The sequence below is a fragment of the Cygnus atratus genome, chromosome 3 (genome assembly GCF_013377495.2).
Source record: "Cygnus atratus isolate AKBS03 ecotype Queensland, Australia chromosome 3, CAtr_DNAZoo_HiC_assembly, whole genome shotgun sequence".
In the NCBI taxonomy this organism is placed as follows: domain Eukaryota; kingdom Metazoa; phylum Chordata; class Aves; order Anseriformes; family Anatidae; genus Cygnus; species Cygnus atratus.
In genome coordinates, this window is record NC_066364.1 from 90396886 (window position 1) to 90424067 (window position 27182).

Sequence of the window (27182 nt, forward strand, 5' to 3'; positions counted from 1 at the left end):
TACATGGTAAACAACAACAACAAAAATACTATATAATAAAAAAGAAAATAGAAAGGTCTGTTCTGGGGTCTGGAGTCTGAGTACCATGACTTGACAAGTGCCTCACCTCTCACTGCAGGCAGGTTGAGAAAGACAGAGTGGTTTCCAGGTCAGCAGACAGCAACCAAAAGCCTACCAAGAAAATCAATGGCTTTGACTGCTTTTTTGGGGGCAGAGTTTCTTCTCAAATTAGTGTCAAAACCCAAACACCAGTATTCCTTTGCCGGATCCAGTTTTTCTTCACTGGATTCAGGCTGCTTGCAAAGTTATAGGAATTTGTGTTTGGTTCTATTTTGCCCTTTGATTCTGACTTCTGCTGATAGCTCACAGCTCCAAAGAACAACACAATCATTATTCTAAAACAGAAGGAAAAAGCAGTAGCACTACTTTCCTGTTCTATTAATCAATTTCCTACCTATTTTTAATCCGCAAAATTTAATAAATTTTCTTTCTTTTTCATAGGTTCACTGCAAGAGCAACTCTTTTTTTTTAAATCATTAAATGTCAGAGAAGTTGTAGAACTCAAGGAGCTTAATGAACATTCAGGGCTTGCTTTCAAAATTATCTCTAACTCTTCTTGCATTTAATATGGTATAAAACATTAAATGTTCCAAAGTTGTAAGCAATTACAGTTGTGTAAAATGGATGTTAGTGAAGTAAGAAACAAGCTCTTTCAAATGGGTGAAAAATCTCTTGCTAACAACCCTGAATCTTGAATCACAGAATAATTAGAGCCTGTGTTATGGGTAGACAGCACAAATTTACTCCCACAATGCTTCCTCTCTCAGTAGTATGTTTCTATCCCACCTACAGGAGGTGGAAAGGGAAACTTCTAACTTCCAGCCTGTCAAGTTTTGCTTTCTTTGTTAAGCCTTGTAAGGAGGGTACCAACTGTGGTACTATTGCTTTTTTATAAATTGGAAATGTTACTGAAAACAGTTGTTGTTAGAGAATGAATGCTACAGAGATTTGTAATGTATGACTCAAAACAGACAGAAAAGTGATGAACAGACCAACAGATAAACTGACAGACTGACAAAAGCAGCACAGACTTATCAGACACCACTAACGTTATCGGTGGCAGTGGCACTGCTATGTCAGCTCAAATTTGAATCAGTGACTTAAGAGTAAAAGATTTCATATCCTGTTTTCCTCCCACTGCCATCATCAGAGAACAGAACAGCAATTGCATTTACCTGTAGATCAGGACTTCATCATCCGAACAATTATACTGCAGCTGATACATTTTTACCCGAGGGGCTGACTTGCTCACTGTCCACTTCACTAAAGCTGACGTAGTGGTCACCTCTGACACCAGGACAGCCCTTTCTGGTGGGCCTTTTGTTTCGCCTCGGTTAGACTTGCTGGAGCTGGTGATGTCTGAGAGCCTGGATTTCGGTGGGGCTGCTCGGCCTGTGCCGTTGGTGAGGTGAGGGAGCTGAACAATTGAGAGCTCGATCGTTGCGGTGGACTCTCCGGCAGCATTGGCTGCTATACACGTGAAAGTCCCGTAATCCTTGGATGTGGTGATGAGAATATCTAAGGTGCCGTTGTCATAGACAGATGTCCTCGAAGAGTTCCCGATGAGGCGGTCATCGGGGGCCACCCAGTGAATGATGGGGGTGGGATCCCCAATGGCTTTGCATTTCAGTGTGGCAGTTTGCCCTTCTAAAACGAGCAACTTGTGAGTATGCTGTGTGATAAGAGGAGGCTCACAGACAAATTCTTCCTCCCGTACATACCAGAAGTACCTTCCCTTTAGACCTGGAGGAGAAGCACAAGTTTCCATATCATCATCCCTGTCAAGTCGCCTTAACCACAGCAGCTCACAGTTGCAGTGCAGGGGGTTACCTCCGAAGCTGAGAGATAAAGGTGGAGAAAATGGGGTAACAGCTAATGGAATTACTTGAGATCTGGCAAAGATAGGATCAGGGGGAAGCTTCTGAAGTCTGTTGGATGTTAGATCCAACCTGGCCAATTTCTGAAGATCTGCAAACGTCCCTTCTGTAATATAATCTATCAGGTTATGATCCAAACTGAGCTGGTGCAAGTTTATCATCTTTCTTATAGATTCCCAGGGAATGCTTCGGAGGTTATTGTAGGAAAGGTCTAAGTCTTCCAATGTCAGCAAAAAATCCTCAAAGGCTTCATCAGAGATGCTGCTTAGCTGGTTGTTGTTTAAAATCAAGTGCTGAAGGTTAATTAAGCCTCTCAAAATATCCTCTCCAATGTCAGGCAGCCTGTTGCTGTCCAGATGTAAAGACCGAAGGCTCTCCAAGTCAGTGAAAGAGTAGGGCTGTATGTAACTGATTGTGTTTCTGGATAAGGTGAGGTCAACAAGCCCAGACATATTGGCAAAATCCTGTCGGCTGATATTAATAATAAAGTTGCCCCCGAGCCGAAGTTCAACAGTCCTTCGATCTATGTCTAGTGGTACAAACAGAAGACCTTTGGAGGGACACAAAGTCCCCAGTGACTCAGACAGGTTCTGACAGACACAATATTTGGGACAAGCGTTGACCATGACAGCCATTCCAAACACCAGGATGCTGCAGAGCAATTTTTCCATGGTAAATCACACAACAGTACCTGCAAGAAAGGAAAAGAGTTACAGGGAAGATCAGCAGTTATGACAGTGTTACCTTTCATCTATGTTTTATCTGACGTCTACTTCCAGAGAGACTTGCCAGTGCCTCCTCTCAGAAATAACACTCACAGTGATCAACATTCTGTGATGGGAAGGTTAAGTGTTACGACAACGTTTCCCCACATAATGCATTTGTTTCTTAAAAAAAAAAAGAAAAAAAAAAAGTGGGCTTGGCTCCAAAACTGAATGGAATAGAAATTCTTAGAGTTTATGTCTGGTAACAGATCACAGTAACTGCCTATTCTCTAGTTACAGCTTTATAATTTTTATTGGGTAGCTGGTAGAGGACAAATCCTGCTGTCAGATTGCATGGCTTACTTAAAACTCTGAAAGATTTCACTTGGAATAGTGCCTGCTTCTTTGAGGGTAGAAGCTGTCCTATAGTAATTAAATATTGCTGCATAATAATGTGGAATTAATCTTAGGGTTGAAAGAGCTGATTTTATGGATAAAAATAACTACATATTTACCCTTCAGTAATGTGGTTGGTAATGACCATATAATTATCTGGCCAGTCCTGGAGCGAGTCAGTTCACTTGCCCATCCGTAATAAAAATTCATGACAGCCGCTTAGGAAGCAGAAATCGCTTGCATAATCATCACCTGGATTCACCCTACGCTCAGCCAACCTATAGGAAAGATGATATTGTCTAGCTCCAAAGAGATGGATGCAGGGAAAAACATGTGCTACCTTGAGAAGCTTACTGATTCTTGCATGTTCTCATGCTGCAATCCTGTCTGTTATGCTACCTGCTGTGGAAGAGCTAGTGATGTGATCCCCATGCAGACATGTGAGGTTTCAATAAAATCATGCTGTTCCTGCACGTTGTATGTGGTAGACAGTCACCTGTGCCTGAGCTAGTTCTGTTACTGCTGTACACATGATGGGATAATGTGTAATGTCTCATAATAGCTCCAATAATTCGTACTATGAGGCCACCCAAACTTTAGCAAACATATGACACAAGAAACATATTTTGCAAAAAAAAAAGTCACAGTGCAATGATTTACACTTCATTTCACAGCTGAAATGACAGTTATGCAGATGTTTCATAAAAATTAAAAGAAGTTATGAAGGTTAATAATTAATCCACTAGTAACACACCAAACACAGAACAAAATCTATCACCTCAGTATTTTTTTTTTTAACTCTTTATACCATTCTCGTTTACCCTCCCTGTGAAAGAAATGAAAATTTGAGCTTTATGTTTTGGGGCTGTGCACAAAATTGGCTGATTTCTCTCATGGTTAAGGTAGTTTGGCTTCCCCTGGCTAGAATTTAGAGTGACATGACTCAGAAGGAAGGAGTTGTAGGAATGCAAGATGTTGTGAGGGCTGAACTATGTATGGTAGTTCAGTTATTGCAAAGTTTTCTGCATGGTGAGATGTTGGCAATTATATAACATTATTACTATTCTGTAGGAGAGGACAAGATTGAAGCATCTGTGTTTGCTGAACTCTGCAAACAAGATGAAAGCAAGATACTTTCAGAAAGGATGGCTTAAGAAGACTAATCCTACCTTCAACAGTAAATAAAAGGCTACTGAAAAAAATGTTTGGAGATTAGCAACTAAGTTATTGATGAAAATCTGCAGTATACTTGGCAAAGTGTTATAAATATCCCTTACATTATTATCAATTGGTAGTTTACTAACAGGCAATTGGCTTTAGAATCTTAATTATAATTGTGTTCTGCAGCTTTAATTTAGTGTATTACCCTACCAGCTGAAATGATAAACAAAAAACAGTTTAAAAGGGGGAGAAATAGATACAGTTAATTAGTAATAAGCCCTTTCATAGCTTCTCCCTCATCTACATTCCCACCCTCTGAATATCTATTCATAAATGTGAATGCACACTTAGGAGAGCAGTGTCTCCTTTAAGTGTCCCAATTCTCTAACCACATTTTTTCCGGATGCCGTTAAATATCACAGAGCTCTGGGGAGACAGTTGACTCTAAGCATCAGAGTGAAAAACATTTGTAAAAAAACTGGGGGGAGGAACAGAATTTAATTACAGAAAATAGGGACTGCGACACCGAGAGGAGGCTGTGAAGCAGGAGATCTAAATGGCAAAGTAAACCCTGATGGGGAAACCATCTGTGGATGGATTGAAAGCTCGTCATCTGCCTGTGTGTACTTGCATGCGTGCAGGAAAAAAATGCGGAGAGCACGATATGTGCTTTTACCAGCAGGAGAACAAATCAGTAACATCTATACCAGGATGAAAATATCATGGCTGCTGTCATTCCGGTTGTTGAATCCATTTGAAAGTATTAATGTAAATATTGTTTGTCTGCAGAGGATATTTCTAGACTTAGTAATCTGTTGCCAGCATCAACACTTCAAGCTTCTGAGCCTGGCACCATAGGTTTCTCAACAACATTGTCCTGAAGTGACAAGTTCATGACACAGCAAATAGTACACAAACCCAATGGGTTACAAAGAGGAGACTGGGGAGAACAGAGGTATGCAGGACTCCTTAAAGAGAACATCTGGTGTTTTCATAAGGCAGCTGTTTTTCTCTTTTCCCTCCAGAAAGAAAAAATACCTAGGCCACAGATATGGTAAGAATTCAGGAGTCTGCACAATTATAATAGTATCTTCTAAAATCTAGTCTCCCACAATGTCAAGGTAATTGGTAGCTGCCAAGGAGATGGATGTATAATAAAAAATGTTTTGATTTCAGTTCTGGTAACTTTCGTATTAGACAGAAAATAAATTGTCAAGTTTAGGGTCTGTTTTTGCTGAGTAGTTTGCTCACCTTGTTCCTAAATCTCCTGTGACCTGCAACATCGAGCATTTTACAGGCTGTTGGTGGTAGCCCTGTGAGAAGCTCACCATTCTGATTTACATTTAAAAGGTATCTATCAGCAAGCTAAAGTAGATTTCTCACAGCAAGTCAGTAAATCTGGCAGGGTTTCTGTCTCAGCTCAAGATGAAAAATAGTCTCTTCAGTCCTCTTATAACATGGATTGGTATGAATTAATATGTGCAAGAGTCATAAACATTGGTGTTTTGTATTCAAATTTTCCTCATAAAGATACAACTTCTGTGATTTGGCATCTCATTTCAGGGTTGTCTCTGAGGCATTTTTTAATTCTATATTCATTGAGCTTTGCATATAAATTCCAATAACCTTTGTGTACCGCAGCACCAAGTACAAGTTAATTGTCAGACAAGTAAGGTATAGCCGCAGCACACAGGCTGGGAGAAAAAAAATAAATAAACAGAGAGGTGGCTGGGTAGTGGCTCTCATTCTACTGTCTCCTACTGTACAGGGACGCAGCTTCCAGGGACTGTATGGATGTGTTCTTACACTTTTTTTTTTTTTTCTTTTTCAGGTTTGTAGGTGCTGTTCAAAGAATTATATATATATATATATATATATATATATATATATATTTCTCCTAGGAGCTACCCTTTCCTCTTTCTTAACCTTCTCATATCTTCTCTCTGTTTTCACTGAATCTCTGTGACTAAAAAATCTATCCCACAGCTGCAAAGCCTGAAGGACTGCAGCAATGGGTGAAGTTTCACGGGTAGTCTCTGAAGCAATTTAATCTACAGCATGTAAAAGGGAATGGAACCATGCCAGGACAAAAATTATTCCTTAATCCTTTCCTTTGCCAAAATCCATGTGGTAAAGGTAGGTCCCAGTATGCCCTGATCCATACAGGTAGATTATGATTCACCTAGTGATGATTATGGCAGTAAGGAAAGTAAACATCTCTGCATCTGAATCTGTCCTCAGAAATGAGTGCATTGAGACATGGGTTCACTGCTAGTTTTACGAGCATCTCCAAGACTGTTCAGTTGTTGAAAGTCAGTCATGTATCTAGATGTTCACAGGCTCAAAATCAGGACTTCTGTGTTCACCTACGTTTCTGCATTCCTCTCGGGTAAAGCTGCTCATCATCAGATGTGCATATGTACAGTGCAACGTAGATTTTAGCTATGCCTTTTTAGGAGCTGGTTTTTTGAAAAGAATTAGTAGCATTAGCACATGGTGTGCTTGCTTTCTCCAGCCACTCTACATTTTGTAAATCATAGAGAGGAAACATTTACAAACACATGCTGTTTCAGGTATTTGTGGCTGTCTTTACTAAGCTCTTCCCATATTAATTTGACAAATATTGCTTCCACGGTAGCAAAGAAAAAAAAGGAACTCTGGATTTTAACTTTTTTTTTTTTTTTTCCCTCTGTACAACTTGTTCTTGAATAGTGCAGCAGTAGCAAGATTGCAACCAAAATATTTTACTACCCCAGTACCACTACAAGGTTCATTTATGCACTTTACTTCATGTGAGTGCTGTCCTTTCCAAGCTGCTGGGGGTCCATCCTACGTCCTCTGTCCTCCCCAGGGCTGGAAGCAGTCTTTGCTTGGCTGCATTCAGGAAGAGCTATGCTGAAGAGGTGAATGCCTCCAAATGAAATTAACTCATAGAATGGCTTAAATGTAAGAATATTTCTGTTATTGCTGGATAACAGGTAACTGGATCCAGAACGGAGGTAAGGATAATCCATAAAAAGCAATTTTCAAGAGGGCTCACTCTGTGAAGCTTGATTTAATCCATCCAAAAGTTCCCCAAGGAAATAACCTAGTATTTTCTTAGTCAGGGCTGTCTCACACAGAAAGATATTGGTCTCTTTCAGTCTTTCGTTGGCAAAACTTGTGTCTATTTGTGTGCATTCCTTATCTTTCCCCTGCCTCTGTTCATGGCTGTTTGGTTTGTTTGTTTGTTTGTTTGTTTTAAGCACTACTTTTACCTAATTCCTTTACCATTCCAAAGACTGAAGCAGTGCATTTATCAAAAGCTCAAATAATTGATGTAGCTGGTCAGATACAGAGACAGGTCAGATGTAATTCAGCTATAACCTGAGCATCCGTGAAACACCAGGCTGTGAGCTTGGCAGAATACACTTTATACCCCAACAAACCTCTATTCACTGCAGGATTTTGGTAAAAGAAGCTCAGACCTCACAGCAGCTTTTCTGCTGAAATACAGAACTGTAACTTTGATGGTATCTGGCACAGGAACCTTGTAGTTTTAATACAGGTAAATTTTTTCATCATTCCAGGTCTTCCAGTCTACTGAGGCATAGCATTTCTCCCACTGAAAGCAGTACTTTCCAAACACCCTAGAAGAACAAATCCGCTTGTTATTGTTCTGTCACAGTTGAACTCTGCAATTAAGTCACCTCTTCACATTACTTGCTACTTAGGCCAAAAACAATAACCTTGGACAGTTCTACAAAGGTTTACAATCTGTAATACTCGACAGATGATAACAAAACCAACTGTTATTAAATAAATTTCAGAGTCAGTTAAAAACATCAACACCTTCCCTCCATTTAACATAGTTAAGCTGCTAGTGAATACTGCTTAGGTGAGCTCTTGAAAGACATAGTACAAATTTCCCTTCTAGAGTCACTTTCTGATACAGGCATCACCTGGAAAGGGCATTTTGAGCCCTAATGAAAATGTGTATGTGCTCATACACGTGCATACAAGAGGAATTATTATTATTATTATTATTTATAAGTGGGTTTGATCAAGAAAAAACATATTTGCAGCTTCTCTGCCAAAGATCTGGACCTCTGGCTGCCAAACATTCTGTGTGTTTAACAGCCTTAGTGACACTAGAGCACTTACATCTCCAGTTCCAAGGAAATTCAGCAAGGGAGCTTAAGTCAAAAGGAAATCACATGCATTCTGTTATATCCTACCTCACTTTCACTAGCATTTTGCTGAAATTAAGACATTCTTGTAAGCCATTTGGTTTTGAGAAATGTGCAAAATTAATCAAGCTTTTGAGATTCATTTCCTGAGAAAATAAGACTTGGTGAACACATTCTGTGTACTTTTGAGCATCTGCCTGTCTGGCACTTTCCCACAATACATTTGGGACATCTTCATCACTTCAGATAAAATTTGAAGTGCAGAGGCCTCCAAAATATTTACTACTCATGCATTTCAAGAATACAGAGTAAGTTTCGAGACAGCAGAGGAGACTTTACTAGCTTTACTGGAGTTTTGCAAAGGAGATATGCATCATGAGGCCAACTCTTTTTGAGCCTTAAAGAATCCACATGGAAGAGAGATATTGTCAATATCTTTGTTGTTGAAAAGTCTTTAATTAAAATTCAGCCTTTTTAGAGAAGAGAGAGTCCATTCTGCTGTTGCAGTGGTCTGAGTTGTATGGGTTCTCTGGTGTCTCATAAGGGGCAAACTCATTCTATGATCCCAATACAATTCAGTTAAAGAGTTGCTCAGTCAGGCACACACATCCTTGGGAAGCCAGAGTTTCCATTGGCTCCACAGAAAAGTGTGTTCCAGACAGCTCAGGGAGGTAAATGCTGATCAGGATCCAGACTTTGAAAACCATTCAGAGAACCTGGATGCCCTGATCCGATTCTTTTGAATTGGCCCTGAAAGTCCATGTTCCTGAGTTTTTTAAAAATCTAGCACTAAATAGTAACATCATTCTGTAACTACACTGAAGTTATAGTGAAGGCTGCTGTTTCTGCAGTCACATTGCGCAAATAGGAGCGCTATTTAATAAGGTAGTTAACAAAATAAGAGAGTTTCTACTCAAAGTTTACAGGTACTACTATTCCATTATACCTAATCTCTAGACCTTGCCTGATCTGGCATCACGCCACTTGAAACTTGGACTGAAAACTTTCATTCTGGGAACATACAGAGAACAGAGCAAAAGCAGTACAGGCTTAAAATTACACCTACCAATTAACCTAAGTCTCTTGTGCTGCTGAAGATGGAAATTTATCTTCTAGAATGATGTTTACCTTCAATGCCAAGGTCAGTTTAATTTGTATATGTCCTGAAGCCTGGGGTCCAATTTTTAATCTCTGAATGCTGATTATAGTAACTGAATTAACTCAGTCTTATATTGTGAATTCAGTAGGCATGCTTGATTTACTCATTCATTAAAAAATATGTTACTTTAAGCAAATACCTACACAAAACACATCATTTCAAAATGAAAATGTCACATTTCAGAAACACTAGAAATAAATATTCTGAATGGTTCATTTTATACCTTTCCTAAAGTAGTCTCATGAAAGCAGAACCGGCACAAAAATAGGTTTGGTCAACATGGACACATATCACATATCAGTGGTAAAACTTCTGGCTAAATGGAAAAGTTACTTAGCTCTAGCCAGAACTCATGAGTGGCCCATTGTAACCTTAACAACCATAGCCAGATCTTTTTGAGAAGTATGATTTTTACCTGTGAAAATAACTGTACTGGCATTATTCAACCTTCAGTGACTGTAAATTACAGGCTTTAACTGACTGATTTGTTGTGACAAAAAAAAATGCTTAGCTATCTGATGGTTTTCGAACATGCACAACATTTAAATGTGTAGACAGTTATTTGTAAGCATAACAAAATGAAATAAAATAAACAAATTGAAAAGAAAGTATCTATTTAGAAAATACAAGTGTAGACATTTGGCAAACAGAGAGACCTAGGTAGCACCACCTAATACATGGTTGTGTATCTGCGTGTACATGAGCTACATGCAGTGTCCCTTTTCTTCAAGGGCAAGACACTTTCGCTGAATTGCCTGAACCATCTGATGAGAAGCTGTGTGTGGGGTGTAAGAGAAGCTCTGATGTAGTGGAGCAGTTAGCTGGTGGCTGCTGGCTAGAGGACAGTATAATAAATTTCCCAGTCATGGAGGTGTATTGCACCAACAGCAGATCAAACTGGTTTCCTAGAGCTTTCCAGTGCAGCCACATCTGTGGAGGACAGTGATTTCCCAATGACAGGGGCACAGGATGTGCAGGGTATCGTTTTCAAATGATCTAACTAGAAATGGCTTGGTTTGTTCTTGTTTTTGTTTTTTCCCCCAGACCATTTGCAGGTCCATTCATTTTCTTCTGTTCATTTAATGTACTCCAGCATTTACCTTTACCTCCTGCTTTTAATGTGGTGTGCCAAGTCTCCATCAGATTCAATCCAAAAACTCATGAGTCAGTTAAGCTGAGCCCCTTTCTATTTTTAGTGACCCAGTTCATTTATTTATCTGGTTCTTTAGAGCAATCCTGCATTTTGCTTCACCAGCACAGTAGAGAAGTTATCAGTTATTCTGTCTCTTACTCATTTTGAACACATAGGGAAGCTGCAAATGTACGAAGGAACAACCTTCTCAGAGATACTGCCTATTGTGTGAGACACAGTTGTCCATCAACAGTCCCTGTTGCTTTCTGTGTCTACAAGTCAAGATCTGTTCTCATCATTTGAATCCAAATTTCCCCTACTCTGAGCCATAACAGCAACTCCAAGGGTAGCTCTTTATCCCTGGCTTATTCTAATTCTTATAAAAACCTTTATATACTCTTATTTCCTTCCACATCAAAGAAAAAGGAGGATAATTAAAATTGGCATCCTTTCCTTAATCTGAGCTTGTTGCCTTTTTTTTTTTTCTCTTTTCTCTCCCCTAAAGACAAACTCTGTCCAATAGCTCCTAGGTAGTATTCTTTATTTGCAATATATACTGCATTTTGCGTTTTATTTATAACGTATACTCAAAGAGTCACTGTTATGAAAAAACAAGGCATACGTACAAAAAGACCATTTTCTGTTGTTTCTCATAAATTTAATTGGGTGCAGAAAATTACATGTGAAGATTTGGAGATGCTATGAAATATAGGCAAGACAAATTGAAGGATGTCAGGTAAAGTCCACACTCAAAAGATAATGAATTCATTTTTGATGAATGCCACAAGTTAGGATTACTAAGTATGTTAGCAAGAGCATTCAGTAGCAGAAGCCTGCTGATTCAGGGAATACACCCAAGTGGTTTGCAGTTGTGGTTGGCTCACAGTTTGGTAAGAAACTGGCAGAGGTCTGAGAAGAAAACAAGACCACTGCTGTCCCATTACTTGATTCAACATGGCCTGCTCAGCCTCCAGGTTCTTTCTTCAGTCTGGCAATCACTTTATTGTATTTTCTTGCTTTTCACTTTTGATGGAACTAGACTTGTCAGCTAAACCTTCTCTTTCTAGTCTACTCACTGATTCCATGCAGGAGGATAATTCATTGTTCCTTTGGAGGGCTTTATATTCCCATTGTCTCTAGCATGCGGAGGGTAGTTTCTTAAACTTGTAGACTTTAAAGTTGTTGTATCTGCTTCTATCATTGTATTTCCAAATCGCTGTGTCACTGGACAGGGAAGAGAAAGGAAGTCTAGATTTTTGCCAGTAATACCTGTTCTTTCATATCAGGATCTCATTGCACTTTACAGAAGAGACCTTTACTACCTCATTTTTGCTGATGGGTAAGCAAGAGGCACAATCTGGCTCAAACATCTCTCCCAAGATTACTTGCCAAGTCCATCCTGGAAAACCCAGCTCTACTTCCTTTCAGACCTTCTTCTTGCACAGTGATGTTTCCATGTGTAAGACATGTTAACAGATTTGTTAACACAAATCTGGTGTCATGGACAGTGTTGTCACAATTGCATTGGAAAGATGGGCAGGGAGGCCTACATATCTGGGGAAGAAATGTAAGTGGTAAGATTCACTTACATGTTCTTTCTTCCCTGTAAGATAAAGATAATTATATCTATTGACTTCTACAATCAGTTGTTTGCAAGGTACCTGGAGACAGCGTGTGTAAAGGTTCTTAACATGGAAGTCATGACCCAGAAAGAGAGACAGAAGACAAGAAACAGCTTTTGCAGCCCTTTCGCTGGCTAGTCACTGGTTCATCATCATCCAAGGTTAGCAGTGAATGGGAGCCAGAAGCCATGGATGCCTGTGCAATGCTGAAGTGACTCCAATCCCCAGCAACCCCTCTACTGCCCCAAATACCAGTAGCACAGAAGCCTGTGGAAGAAACACTGCCTGCTTTCCTGATATTTTTCTATTTTGGTAATTTAACCATAGCTAAGAGTCTCAACTTTCACCGGTGACGAGTAAATAAATAGAGTACATTTCTAACTTTCTTGACCAGTGCGAATGGGTACACTGGGAAACAGTACCATGAAAGCAAACAGATGTAAACAAAAAGCATGCCTAGTCTATTACTTAATAAATAAAAATAACACAAGCATATGATGGCATTTCAGTCATATTGATGAGACCTGGCTGAAGGCTTTGAATGTAAAACTACAGAAAGTACTACTAATTTTCTGTCAAACACTGGCTGGTCTGCAGAGACCTTTTCCTGGGAAAGGTTGGAAGTCTGCCAGCTGAGGCTACAGGAAGGTGAGTGGAAAGCAAGATAAGAATAGCTGCCTTTTTTGCTACTCTTGCTGTGTTTATTTATGAGGAAACAAAAGCCTTCAATCCCCAGGGCTCTCCACACAGCACCTTTCACTGGCACTAAGGCAACAAAAAAATAAAAAATAAAATAAAAAACAAGTCTCTTAAAATTAAAATGAAGGGAAAGCATGTGATAAAATAAAACATACAAGCCCCAAATATTTCAAATGTATATTCTGCTTCACTTTGCAGTTTCTGCTTACCAACTACTCACAGAATGAGTCTTATCAGATAAGAGCGGCCAGCTGCTACACGCTGCATTTAAATTTATATTGCAAACAACAGGCTCCATTACCCAAGGATTTTCTCGTTGCATTCCTAATATTGTCTTTCTGCATGCTTTATTGTTCCTCATTTCCTTGCATGGTCTTTGCTTTCTAGTGTGTGCCAACACATCCTGGTATTTATTTCAAACATTTTTTTTTTTCTTTCTTTTTCTTTTTTTTTTCCCTTAATCTGCCTTTAAATATCCTTCTTCATGCCTCTAAATGCTCAGCTTCTCAGACACCATCTCAAAAGCTGCTGTTTCATACACTCTTGGCTGTTCCCTTCTCCCTTTCTGCTGTTACCCCTGTTCCTTCATCCCCTAATCATTTGATCACTGTGGTTCTTTGATGTGTGAGTCTTCCAGTTCAGGCCCAATTTAATTATGTTTTTTACAAGACTGACCTCTCTGGTCCCAATTTGTTCAAGATATTTCCTTCATTGATCCAGGGCCAGATCCCTGTACTGCCTGTTCTAAACTAGATTCCTGATATTAGAAGCAGCCATGTACTAGCTCTGAAGGTCATTTTGCATATATCAGCAGTTAATTGCACTGATTTATTTGTGGTGGATACAATACACTCTTCCTTGCCCTTAGGTCTAGACATATTAACAGAAAATCAAGGGGAAACAATTAGAGGGATTTTCATACTACAACAGGAGCACTTGCTTCACCATTCATAAGCATCCTCAAAGAATAGATCACATTTTACAGAAATTACAAGACACCCTAAAGATCTGTATATTTAATTTCTCTTGGTCTATTATGAAAACAAAGTCCAATCCTATAGGAATTTTCTTTCTTAAATTCTGCTCCTATCATTTACCGTTTTGGAAATAACCAGCAAGATGTTTCAATTTTGAAGTAGAAAGGCAAACGTGTGGTTTCAAGAAAGATCAAGAGCCCTGTAGAACATTTGCAAAGCCAAATATGCTGTGTTGATGACACACAGAGTAGATAGAAGATAGCTCTGTTTATAAATTACCAGCCTGACATACATGATAAATGCCCCTATATAAGCAAGCAGGCAGAAGAACTAACTCTTCAGTAGATCAGTACAAGCTTCCTATCTTCAGCAGAAAAAGTCAAGGGAAACTGAAATACAACTTTTTTAACCCAGGAAGGGAAAACTGCAATATTGCAGCCAGGAAAGGGGAAAAATATGTCCATGGTGATTGCTGTTTCCACAGGGTCTGCAGTTAGTGTAGATCCAGGAGGATGCAGAGCTCAGTGACAACAGCACAGAAACAGCACGGTGCCACTGAGCTGTGCATGTTCAGTGAGCACGAGGTGTGGTAAAGGTCTCTTTGAATTAGGTTGAGCTAATTAAATACAGCTCTGTGCTTGACAGGATCTGCAGATGCCTCAATCCACTTTGTCCAGTTCTACTCAAGGGTGATGTCGAATCTAAGTAAACCGGCATGAACACATTATCCTTGCCTGTTGCCACAAGCTAACAACTGAATAAGATCAGCACAACCAGCCTGCCTGACCCTGACTGAAAAGGGTCAAGGAAACTGAGCCCTCTGAATAAAATTGGAGCTGCTTCACGACCACGGTGTTCTTTCCCCAAAATGGAAAGTTAAACTGGGATGGTTTATCTGCTACCATGAGAGAAGAGATGCTGGCTTCCTGGACTTTAATGAGAGGGGCTGCTATACAGACGGATCTTGATGTTCCATGTTTTTTCACAATGATCACTCTTAGACGTTGTCTTTCATGTTGATGGAAGATTTTTGTTTGTGTTGAGGTTTTAAAAACAGGAGAAAATTACTTTTACCTCCCTTATGCTACTTAAGACCACATGGTATGAGAAATCACAGAAATCATATAAAAGAAGAGATAAAGACAATGAAAAACCATAATTCACAAATAAATAAATAAATACAGAATAACACTTGGATTATTTAGCTTACTGTCCCACAGCTCCCACTGATGTTTAATGATCCAAGAAGCACATCGCTTACTTTAAGCAAGCAACTCCATAGCCTAACACCTTTCAGTCTCAGAAGTATTTTATAACACCCCAGCCCAACCCAGACTCCTGATGAAAGTTATCTCCCCAACACACACCCAACTCATTTTCCCATTTCTGAGGTCATTTGCAACAATGTCTACAAATGTATATCCCTGTAATGGTGACATGAAAAGCGGAGAAGAAGTGGGGAAGCATCTGTCCTTCAGGGAACATCCTGCTTTTTCTCCTGACTGATATTTCCCCACTCAGCCATGCCAGTTGGCTCATGGAGGATGTTACTCATCTGTCCCCTCCTTCTTCTGGACTAAGTCTCCATTCACGAATTCTGTGGGAGGTTTGCATGAGTAAAATGTGAGTAAGGATTTCAAGACATGGGTCTCTGAGTCACAGATTTATTGAAAAAGCCACACACACACATAAAAGGGGGAGGGGGGGGGGCTGCAAAAACCACTGTCAAACATACACCACCATGCTAGCATGGCAACTATGTACCCAGCTCTGGTGAGGCCGAACCTCAAGTACTGCATTCAGTTTTGGGCCCCTCAGTACAAGAAGGACATCAAGGCCCTGGAACATGTCCAGAGAAGGACTATGAAGCTGGTGAAGGGCCTGGGACACAAGTCCTATGAGGAGCGGCTGAGGGAACTGGGATTATTTAGTCTGGAGAAGAAGAGGCTCAGGAGAGGCCTTATTGCTCTCTACAACTACCTGAAAGGAAGGTGTGGGGAGCTGGGTGTCAGCCTCTTCTCACAGGTGATAGGACTATCACACTAGTTATAGGACTAGAGGGAATGGCCTCAAGTTTAGCCAGGGGAGGTTCAGGTTGGAAATTCGGACACATTTCTGCTCAGAAAGAGCAGTCAGGCATTGGGACAAGTTGTCCAGGGAGGTGGTGGCGTCACTGCCCCTGGGGGTGTTCAAGAAAGGTTGGACGTGGTGCTTAGGGACATGGTTTAGTGGGTGATAGTGGCGGTAGGGGGACAGTTGGACCAGATGATCTTGGAGGTCTTTTTCAACCTTAATGATGCTATGATTCTATGTCAAACTAACATGTCAGTTCTCTGAATACAGAGGGACGCGGTGGCCCTTGCTGACAATGATAATAAGAATGGTGAATATATCATCTGTGACAGGTCCTCTGCAAGGTGTTACTACTGGGATATCAGGGGGTATTTGATACTTATTTGCTCAAAGAATCATCATACATGTCTGAGCTGCCCAAAGAGTACTAAACGATCACAACAGTGAAACCTGTCCAGAAGGTTATTCTTGATTTCATACAAATAATATTTGCTTTCTCTCTTTTCAATAACTTTTCTCTTGGGTCTCGACATGCACTGGAGCATACTCATGTGTTCTTTCTTATTCATCAGTAGTAAGGATTGCACTGTGGGTGTTCTAGATGCCAAGGAGTCTCTCATTTCCTTTGGTAATAGCAAACAATTTTAAATTGGAGCAAATAGAAAGGAAACAAAATGCAGACAACTGAGCAAACGGTAAGGCCAATAATTTAGTTTGTAAGCTCTGTGTGGCTGCTATTCCCCTCTACTTTATTTTCTCCAACAACTGAATAGGCAAATTGTGCTGCCCAACAGGCTGTATGGGACAAATATCTCTGTGTATATATATATATATATGTATATATAATATACACATACACAGGAAACATACACAGGAAAGGCTGAGAGAGTTGAGACCATTCATCCTGGAGAAGAAAAGGCTCAAGGGGATCTTATCCATGTATATAAACACCTAGTTGGGGGAAATAAAGAAGATGGAGCCAGACTCTTCTCAGTGATATCCAGTGACAGGACAAAAGGAAATGGGTACAAATCGAAATAGAGGGAATTTCATTTAAATGCATGAAATACTTTTTACCTTAAGAGCAGTTGAACATCTGCACGGACTGCCCAGTGAGGTTGAGAAGTCTCCATCCTGGGAGATGTTCAAAACACGACTGAACATGGTTATGGTCAACCTGTCCTTGTTGGTTCTGTTTTGAGCAGGCACATGATCTAGATGATTTCCAGAGCTGCCTTCCAACCTTAACTATTCTTTGATTCTGCAGTGTAAACTAGTTGCATATTTTTATATCATAAATTTAAAAGGCAGTCCTGATCCTAGTGCATAGCCAGAACAGCTTCTGCCCTTGTGCTGTCTGCAATATTACCTCTTTCACACACAACTTTAAACATAATGGAGATGAGTAACTAGACTAGTGGATTCTATAATAATTAACTTTATTCATAAGGAAATTCACTTCTAGCGAAGATGATCCTAACAAACCGGCATTTATTATAACAAGTACCTCTCTCCAGAACATAAACTAACAATTTCCCCCATCCATCACACTTTGTAGCCCTGGCTCAGGTATTAGGCAGAGCCAAGAAGAGTCGTCTTTCATGGATCAATATTCCAGACACAAAAGGGAGGTCAGATTGCACAGGTTGATAAATTATGGTAAAGCTATTGCTAGAAATCAATCCTTTGTCAAAATGACTGAGAATGATTACAACCAAATGATGGCCAGGGTAGCAAGGGTTCTAGAGGCCCTCTTTTGAGCTTATTGCCCACTTTGGAAATCAATTTAAATTGCTTTTTTTTTTTCAACTTTTTTTATATATATTTTTTTCAATTAGGACAATTGTGGTAGGAAATGAAGTCATCATCTCACTTTTTCCTAAGCCTGTCAAAGGAGTGGGGGTGCAGTGGGGTGAGGAATGGAGATTTGTGCTCACCCCTGTAAGGAGGAAACGTGAATCCAATGATAAAATAGGCTTTACAAGAAGACAAATGAACAGTAGGCAATTCAGTCTCTCTGACTTATCCCAGATTCCCATCTTTCCTGGCTTGATGGTTCAGTGAATTTGGTTCATTGCAGCAGTGCCTTTTGCCTGAACATGGAAATTGTCACTGGCAAAAGCTGAAGAGTAAAGACCTCAAGTAGCACATATTAATACCTTTCCAGAAACAACACAAAACAAAACAATCAAAAAACGTAATATCAAATGCTTGGAAATGCAATCTGAAGAACTCAAAAATTGGAAACAAAATAAATAAATAAATAAAGGCTCCATCTCCTGAGATCTTAATGTATGTCTGGCACAATGTAAAGAGCCACAGAATGCAGGGATGATGGGATGACACAAGCACGTTCAGAAAACAGCGTGAACCTAACCAGATATATGGAAATATCTCCCTGAATTTTCATATCTCACATTTCACCACAGCTGAAGAACAAAGGCAAGCAGTGCAATGCAATAGTTTAGATGAGAGCCACAGGGAAACCTGCAAGCAGAAAGGAACACCCTGCATCGACGATGGAGCTTTCAGGAGCATCTGTAAACTGTGTCACCACTCTCCCGTGCACGAGCCCCTGAGAACAAAACAAGCTTTGTGGCTACCTGTGAAATTGAGTATTTCATTGCTGAAGTGACATACAAGCCCAAAGTATTTACATCATGTTTCTGCTCACACACAGATTACTTGTGTCTCTGTGTCAAAGCCATCTTACAGCGAAAATAATTCCTCTGCAATACTGTTCATAACCTGACAACAACAGCTGTTTTGTTGAAGCACAAAAGGAATCTAACTTCTCTTAATAAGTTGTCCATTGCTTAGGAGCCTTCAGTTTCTAGGTATTTACCATCCTTAATATCCAGCAAAAGCATCACTTCTTTATCAATGAGTCAGAAAGCATCTGGAAAAACTGCTTCCCTCAAGGTACTGAACCAATATCAAACAATTCAAGGTTCAGATATACTCACAGTGTGCAGACAACTGCTAATCAAGATGCAAGCAAATCATTAATCAAAGGACAAAGCTGGGAGAAAAATGCAAAAGATGCCTAACTGACTATTTTCCAGCATTTCTAGACCACTCTGTTCTTATTGGTTCCTTTCAAGAAGTTGTTATTGCTCTAAGAGATTGCTGGCATGGGGAGAATATGCATTAATGTCAGGACTGATCTTAGTGAGCTGTCCCACAGTCTCTTAAGATGAAAAGGTGAATGAGAGGTTTGACAGAGCAAACATGGAAGAAGAATACAGGGGACTGAGGACTCCGTTACATAAGTTATACCTCAGTTGCAGCTGTGCTGTAACTGGGGTCAGAAAAAGACTTCAGCATTTAACCCTTTATCTATCACTCCACACCTGAAAGCATCAGTGCAAAAGAAGGTACACTGGTTCCTCCACTTTAACAAATTTGGTCATTGGAATTAAACTCAGATGAGATTCCCCATTTGAATCTCCCAATCATATATAAAGTTTTAAGCAAGTTTTCCTTCCAATAGTGCCAAAAGCATGGCGAAAGTTAACTGTGTGGGTTTAAGAGGGTGTTTTAAGTGGTCACAAATTAATAGAACATAAAATATTATACAAGACTTGCTATTTTTCCTATAGGCTTTATTTTTTATTTAAACACTCATAATAGTAATTGTTAGAAATTATACTACTTTAAGAATTTATTTACTTCACAAGCTTCCTGACAACTGATATTAGGAATCTTAGAGTGATGAGGTGTGCATTTTGCCTTTCATAACCATGCTTTTGTGAGTTTTCCATGGGTCTGTAATTTGGAAGAGGGGCTAGAGATAGGGCTGCTGCCAGTGGCGTGGCTGCATGCCTGCATCTTCACCTCATCATCACATCCCACCCTGGCTGCTCAAAACTGCAAAGCACATTGCACTAAGGAGACAGAACATCGTTGGTGCATAGTCTTATAAATGTTTTACAGGGCATAATTTCACAGATGGATCCAGGCATGTTTTAGCAGAACTATTTTTTTTTTCCCCAGAGGACAGATTGGAATAAAAAAAATATATAATGATAATAAAAAAGAAATGTATATATAGCAATGACTAACTGTCTACAAATAGCTTAAACATTTGACTTAGAGATGAAAAAGAATTGTTTATCAAATTGCAGAGGTATATAAATCATCAAAATTTAGTGTGTATAAAACAGCTGAAGATGAAAAGGAAGGAAGGTGGTGTCATGCACAGGGACTTCTTTCCACAGATCTGCCACAGACTACTGGTGTTTGTCCTTTGGAAAGTCTCCTAATATTCTTCTATGCAAGTTCTCTGTACTTATTATGAAAACAAAGACTTTCACCCTTCATTGTTTCTTTGTCCTGTCAACATATTTGAAAGCAGTTTGGGCTGAAAATGTTTCTTTCTATGCATTCACATAGTATGTGCAAAGTATAACCCCAATTGATTTGGGGGCCTTTCAGCACTGCCATAATTAAGTCATTATACTAACACAAAAAGTGCCTTATAAATGTTAAATTTCATATTCTACTTATTATAATTATATTATGCACCTACTACTATAATGTATAATACATTAACATTTTTAAAGGATAACTTAATCTGAATACCAGCAGCTTCATTAAAGGCAAAGGCTACTATTAAAAAATATATAAAAAATAGAATAAAAAAGCTTGTAGTGGTTTAGGAACTGCAGACTAGTTTCAAAAAGCAACTAAGGCTCCAATCGTCATCAACCACCTTTGGGGAACTAAGTCATTTATGAAATTTTTAGTTAGCTATGTGAGACAGTTATATCTCTTCTGAAATTTTGATCCAAGATGTCTTGACTGTGAAACGGTTTCCCAGAAAGGTAATGTGAATCACATTGCTAAAAAGCATTTTTAAACTGGCTGGGCAAAGCACACTCACACTTCAACAGAAGGATAATCCTAGAGTAATTAACAGTGACCCATGCTAACAGAAGGACAGACCACTAAGAACTAATAGGTCTTCTTTCCATCTCTCTTTTCAGTAAGTCTTTTCTAGAGCATTGTTTTGTTTTGTTTTGTTTTGTTTTTCTAATGGCAAAACTAACAGAAGAAACCTTTCTTCAGTGCAGTCTAATGCTCACTCTCTTAATTTTCTGGAGAATAAATCTCCTTTATTAATATACCCTACACTCTCACACACATATCAAATAATATGTCAAAAGATAAGAAAGGACAGCAAAGAACTTGGGTGACATTTGTTGACATTTCCAACACAGAGGAAACAAACAAGTTACACTGTTGTTGAATGTTAAAAAGGCCGTGGAGAGTGAGTTTCCCCTCATCAATAAGGCCCTCCAGGTATTTTTAACACAGCCTGATACTGTGTTCCCTAGCAGGAGGTATTCCTGCAACGCTAGGAGACAGGGATGGCTACTTGCAGCAATTTGGAGACCTCAATGAAAAGGTCATCAGATCTTTCATTTTAATTTACATGTTTAAATGATCAAGGTCACTTTTAAAAGGGAATAATCAAGATACTCATCCTGCATCTTAACAAAACATCAGCTACAAACAGAAATTAAAATCAAAATACAAGCACTTTCATTTTTATTTTTTTTTCTTTAAGAAGGTTCTTTTCTTTCTTTTTTTTATTTCTTTATATTTCTATATTTTATTTTATTTTTTTTCTGAAATCATGTTAAGATCCCTTTAGAGGCTGCAACTGAGAAACATCAAAAACCTTAATGTGGCCTGAGGGTGGCTCACTACAAAGCCATGTGCTAATAATACCTTACATTTATAACTCTTTTCATCCAGAAGAAGTGGATCCCCAGGCAATGCAGATACTGTGTATGCAGGAATAATAATTTTGAGCCCCCTTACTGACATGTGGCTGTTCCTGTGGGGAAATACGTGGCCTCAACTCCCAGCCCCACAAACGCCACTTATCTTTGGAGCTTGAGGAGCTCACTCTGTTATGGAAACTGCATGGAAAAACAAAACAAAACAAAACAAACAAACAAACAAAAAAACAGTAGAGCAAAAGGCAAGCAGACAAGCTGGAATTTGCTAGAAAATGGAAGCCGCCAGCCCTACCCTTGCAGAAGGTGCCTTGGGATCACTTGAGACGCTCCACAGAACCAGGCTGCTGCACGAGGTGCCTTGTAGCCCTTCAGAGGCTCCGGCTCAGCCCTGGTGCTTGCAGGGCTCCCAGCTGACAGCCCAGCACAGCCTCCCACTCCCTGCAAGGCTTCCCATATGCAGAGGAGCAAGTCCCTAACCTGATCTGATCAGTAATCTCAAGACCCGAAGAACCACAGCACAAGCCTCATAATTTACGTGGGAAACCAAAGCAGATTTTCCTAATACTGAAGAAGAAGCTCGTGCTTCCATTACCTTACCTTTACAGAGCACCAGCTCATCAGGCAGGAAATGCTGATATGATGAAATCTAGCAATAAAACACCAGGATTACTCTGAAAGCATTTTTACCACCTGTTAACTTTTGAGTATACAAGAACTTAATGCTTGGTACTTTACAAGTAAATATCTATTTTGTTGTACATGTTTAACACACACACACACACACACACACACACAAAAAGATAGTGCAGTTCCAGTAAAAGAGAAACATATTTTCTCTGTGTGTAAGAAGATGTCCTTATATCTATTTCCAGATTCTGATCTACTCCTCAATGATGCACATCAGCATCACTAAACTGAAAGTCAACAGAGCAATGGAGCAATGCTGATTTACACCTGATATGTCTATTTCTAGAGCTTTATTACAACAGTAATAAAATAATGATTAATAATGATCACATCTCACATTATTTAGTGGCAGTAATCATAGAATATCTCAACGTATTTTAAGCAATTTGCACAGGGAATTGCATCCACTATCATGTATACACATGGAAGAATCAGATCTGTTATCTTGCCCTTCTATTTTATATTTCTCAGGTCCAGGATCAAATACTGATTTAATGCTGCTCTACCACCTACACTTTCATGCTATAATTTTTCAGGTGTTTCTCTATTCTAGAAATTCTTATGTTTAAGATCACAGAAGCAATGTTCTTTTTTAGCCTTTCTGAAAATAATACTACCACCACTGGTACTGTTTTTATTTCTCTTCTTCCTCATTCATCACTACACTATGGCTCATGCAAGTGTTTGAATTGCTCATTTTTAGGTTTAATAAACACTTCCTACAACCCATAGCTTTATATTTTGGATTCTGAAAAAAAAAAAAAAAAAAAAAAAAGGAGAATTTAAGCTGCATTAAAAATTGTCAATCATACTTTCCTGTCATTTTTCAGAGTGAGCTGGAATGCTGGCAAGCGTTCTATAGCTCTAGTGTCATTTACATTTTCTATAAAGTAGCTTATTTATTGAAGTATATCCTTCCCCTCACTCGTGGATTATGTCTAGTTGTATGAATCCTGTGTATGCCAGATTTCACAGATGCCCATTCATTTTCTTTCTGTTCTTTCCCACTTTTCAGTCCATTTGCCTCAACATGCATAGATCTCTGCCCTCTGACACAGCGCAGCATAATTCCATCCGAAATTCAGTCTGATGCAAGGGCCAAAGAAACTTTCATCTAAGGAAGGTAACCAACTCACAGCTGGGTGATACGGAAAAATAGGGCATGACTGTCACTCATCATTAATGCTATTTACCGCCGTTTCTATCACCGCACAGCAGAATCCCTTGCAAAGCCTCTCTCTTAGGTGGGGCCAGTCCAAGTCTGTAGCTTTCTGCGAGCACTTGACAAAAATGCACCCAAGAGACAAGCCGCTGCCAGGTTTGGTTTCTGCAGTTACTTTGATCAATTCTATTTGATATGGGCTTTCAAATCCACAATCCACCTAGCATGAAAGTACATCATCTTGGATATGACTTTATAGCTTTTAAAAGAAAGGAGGACATGGTACATGCAGAGGTGTAAGCTGTAAGTGAGTCCTCTTAAGCTTGCAGTCACCGTGAGGGCTTTTCTGTTTAACTTCAGGGTCTGGCAGCAGTCTCTAATCCATGCTGGCCCTGGTGGGGGCAGAAGGACAGGAGAAGCACCTTGTTCCCTCCCCAGAAAGACTGGATGTTATCACTGGTTATTAGAGCACTAGGACTGACACCGCTCCATGTTATCTCTGTGTCTGCCAGAAGACACAGACACCAGCCCTGCAGCAGTGTCTCCCAGTAGCTGCAATCTCTCTTTCACCCTAGTATCCAGGGCATCAGATGTCTGCCTAAAGTGCATCACCTCCTTAATTTCCTGATTTTGCAAACCATTTCTTCATTGCTTTTGTGAGGGATCTGCAGCTGTGTTTCATTTTGTCCTCTTCTGCTATGAGTATTCATTTGGACTGACTGATATATTGGAAACTCTCAGAAGTTAATATTTGTGTTGTGGTTTCAGATTACCAAAAACCATGCAGACCTTTGTTCAAGTCTTTATTATTATTAGTTCCCCAGTACATGCATTTTTAATTTTATTTTTACAGCATCAACACTAATATTGGCTTTCTAACTACCCCACCTTCTATATTAAAAAATTTGCAACTCCATGTGCCATTTTTCATTGAAGAAGTGGAAATGAGTTTAATGGGTTTATACAATCGCACACAACTTTCCTAGAAGTGGCTTTCTGCTTCAGAGAGCTTAGGAAACACAGTGAGCAGCTGCAGGACAGTCTTCAAATATAAAAATAGGCTTTGTGGAAGTTCCTTGTGTGGCTCCCAGAATGTAACTTCCTGACCTTAAGAAAAGAAGCAGGAGATGTGTTTGACTTAAGTATTAACAGATAGGAACTGGCCAGTCAAACCTTCAAGTGTCCATTGAAAAGCAACGGAAATTCAACATAAAAGGAAACTTCTGACCTTTATATTTAAGTCTCCTGAAGTTGCTAGGGAAAAGAACTATGGTTCCTTTATAATGTTAGTCAACAGTACTGTCCACTTCAAATGCAAAGGGATCATCTGTCCCCTACTGGGACATAAAAAAAAAAGAGAAAAGTCAAAATCCTTCATAAATGACTACTCTCCTCAAGAGGATGAACAAATGTCAGCCAGCTGCCCTGAAGTACAATCTTTATCCATTAGAATAAATGTTAGTAAATTATCATTTAGGTCAGTATGGGATGAGACACACAATCTGCTCCAGCAACGAGGTTTTAATCTCTGGGCTAGATTCATTCAAATGGCACTGGATGTCTCAAATTACCTGTGTCACTGATCTTCAGAAAACTATACGCCTTACGAAGGGATCTCATTCCAGGGACATACCAGCAAGAAGCACATCAATTTTTCTGTAGCAAATGTTTTGCTAGGCAAAACTTGGAAATCTGAACAGCACTTCAAAAAAGCTTTGGGAATTGTTGAGTCAATAAATTTCCTGCTCATTTTGGGTATTCTTCACTTCTAGCCACACCAAAGTTTTGAGGTTGCAGATACAGGAGCAGAGACTGCAGGTGACTTCTTTGGTTGAACATGAAGCATACAAAGAATTGACTATGTTTGTTCATAAGCAGTAGAAATTTAGATCATGAGGAAACTTTGTCTTGGAAGACTCTATCAAGGTTGCTTTCAGCTGGCAACATTGCAAGAGAAAATACCACCTCCCTGATTGCCTCCCTACATATTCTGACACTGCATCTGGGCAATCCAAAGAAAACTTGTGTTGAACAGAACTATTCGGGTCCAAATAAGTGGTCTGGTAGCCTGTTAATGTGATGCAATACAAAAATTCTCAATTCTAAGGTTCGGATTCAGTTCATTACCCACAGGATGAGAGAGGCCAGGAGAGCTCTAATGACAACACTCAACAAACCACAGGAAATGAAAGAGATTGCATTTTCATTTTTTCCTTGTGATGCTACTTTTCACAAGATGACTTTGCTCCTCTCCCAACAGCATTATACAAACATAGTTTTGTGCAGCATACTGAAGTAAAGACATGTCAAAGGTTGATTTCCAGTGCAACCATAAGCCAGAGCTCTTTAAAACACATGCAGAATTTTAGAGGGAACAAGACTGGTGCCTGACTGGTGCTTTATGTTAGACAAAAAAAAAGATCTCAAAAACAAAACCTTATTCCTTAGTTTGCTTTCAGAGATGTCACTCAGCTTGAAAACAAAAGACAGATTGTCTACTGTGCAAACTTTGCCCCACACAGCTCAATTTGAGCTGTAAGACCTGGGAGCTCAACATGCTGCTCAGCAGTGAGATTAAGATCTCTAGGACATTCTTAGGGACAGTCCTAGAAATTAAGTCAGGTGAACAGAACCATCATTTGCTATTTAATTTCAGTGTAGTGCTGTCAACACCTTATAGAAATGATGGCTGAACTGGTGGATTTATTTTGGAAAAGCTGACAGTTTATGCTATTTTGATGAGACCTTTATACTACAACTTGGCATTAAATCCTTCTTTAAAGTACTTAAGGAAAAAAGCAACGAGGAAAATATATATGCTCACTCTTCCACCCTTCTTCACTTTGTTTCCTGTCATTATAATGGAGCTGTACCTACAGCAATCAGGTGGAAAAAGACTTCATCAAGCTATAAATTGGTATGCCTTTTTTTTTTTTTTCCTGAAGCTAAAGTAAGTCCTACTATTATTTCTAATTGTGAGGGAAAAAATTGCTACTATATTTCCAAAACAAAACTTCTCCAATGAATTTGGTGAATCTGCAAGTGATGAGCCAGTTGCCTGCTAGAAAACCATAGCTACCCCCAAATCCTGTTAAAACAAGCCAGTTGTATTACAGCTTTTTCCTAGTTGTCTCAGCCAATGTTTCCACTTAAAACTGCAATATTTTCTTGGGATTGATGCACCCTCCACCTTTCTGCAAACATACTATATTATGGCGCAGCATTGCTTCTACTGTGGTACTGACTCCTCTCCTTCACCTTTGCTTCTAGCCACTTCAGACATCGTTACATCACTGTTATAGACCAATGCATCCACCAGTATTTAGAGTCTCAACATTTAAACAGAACTATGTGCAATGCACATGGGACTTCGATTTCCTACTCTAGATTCTTTCCACATACTGTTTATTGTGTAGCCTGCATCAAAGTGGAATAGAGTTTGGAGGCTGAGGAAATACACTATAGGTCTTGGAAAGTGAAGGGAACACGTTACCTTTCCCACATACCATATTTCATATCATTATCTGTAAACCAAAGTAAGATTTATATTTTCT

The 27182-nt window shown here is 39.4% G+C and overlaps 1 protein-coding gene across 1 annotated transcript in view; it reads right to left on the minus strand.

Annotated features, from left to right (window-relative positions):
• Window positions 1-2608, minus strand: part of LRFN2 (leucine rich repeat and fibronectin type III domain containing 2) — a 41060-nt gene extending 38452 nt beyond the window's left edge. The window contains exon 1 of the mRNA XM_035561166.1: window positions 1236-2608. Within this exon, the coding sequence (XP_035417059.1) occupies window positions 1236-2608 (1373 nt within the window). The remainder of the gene's footprint in view (window positions 1-1235) is intronic.
• Window positions 2609-27182: the final 24574 nt, after the last annotated feature.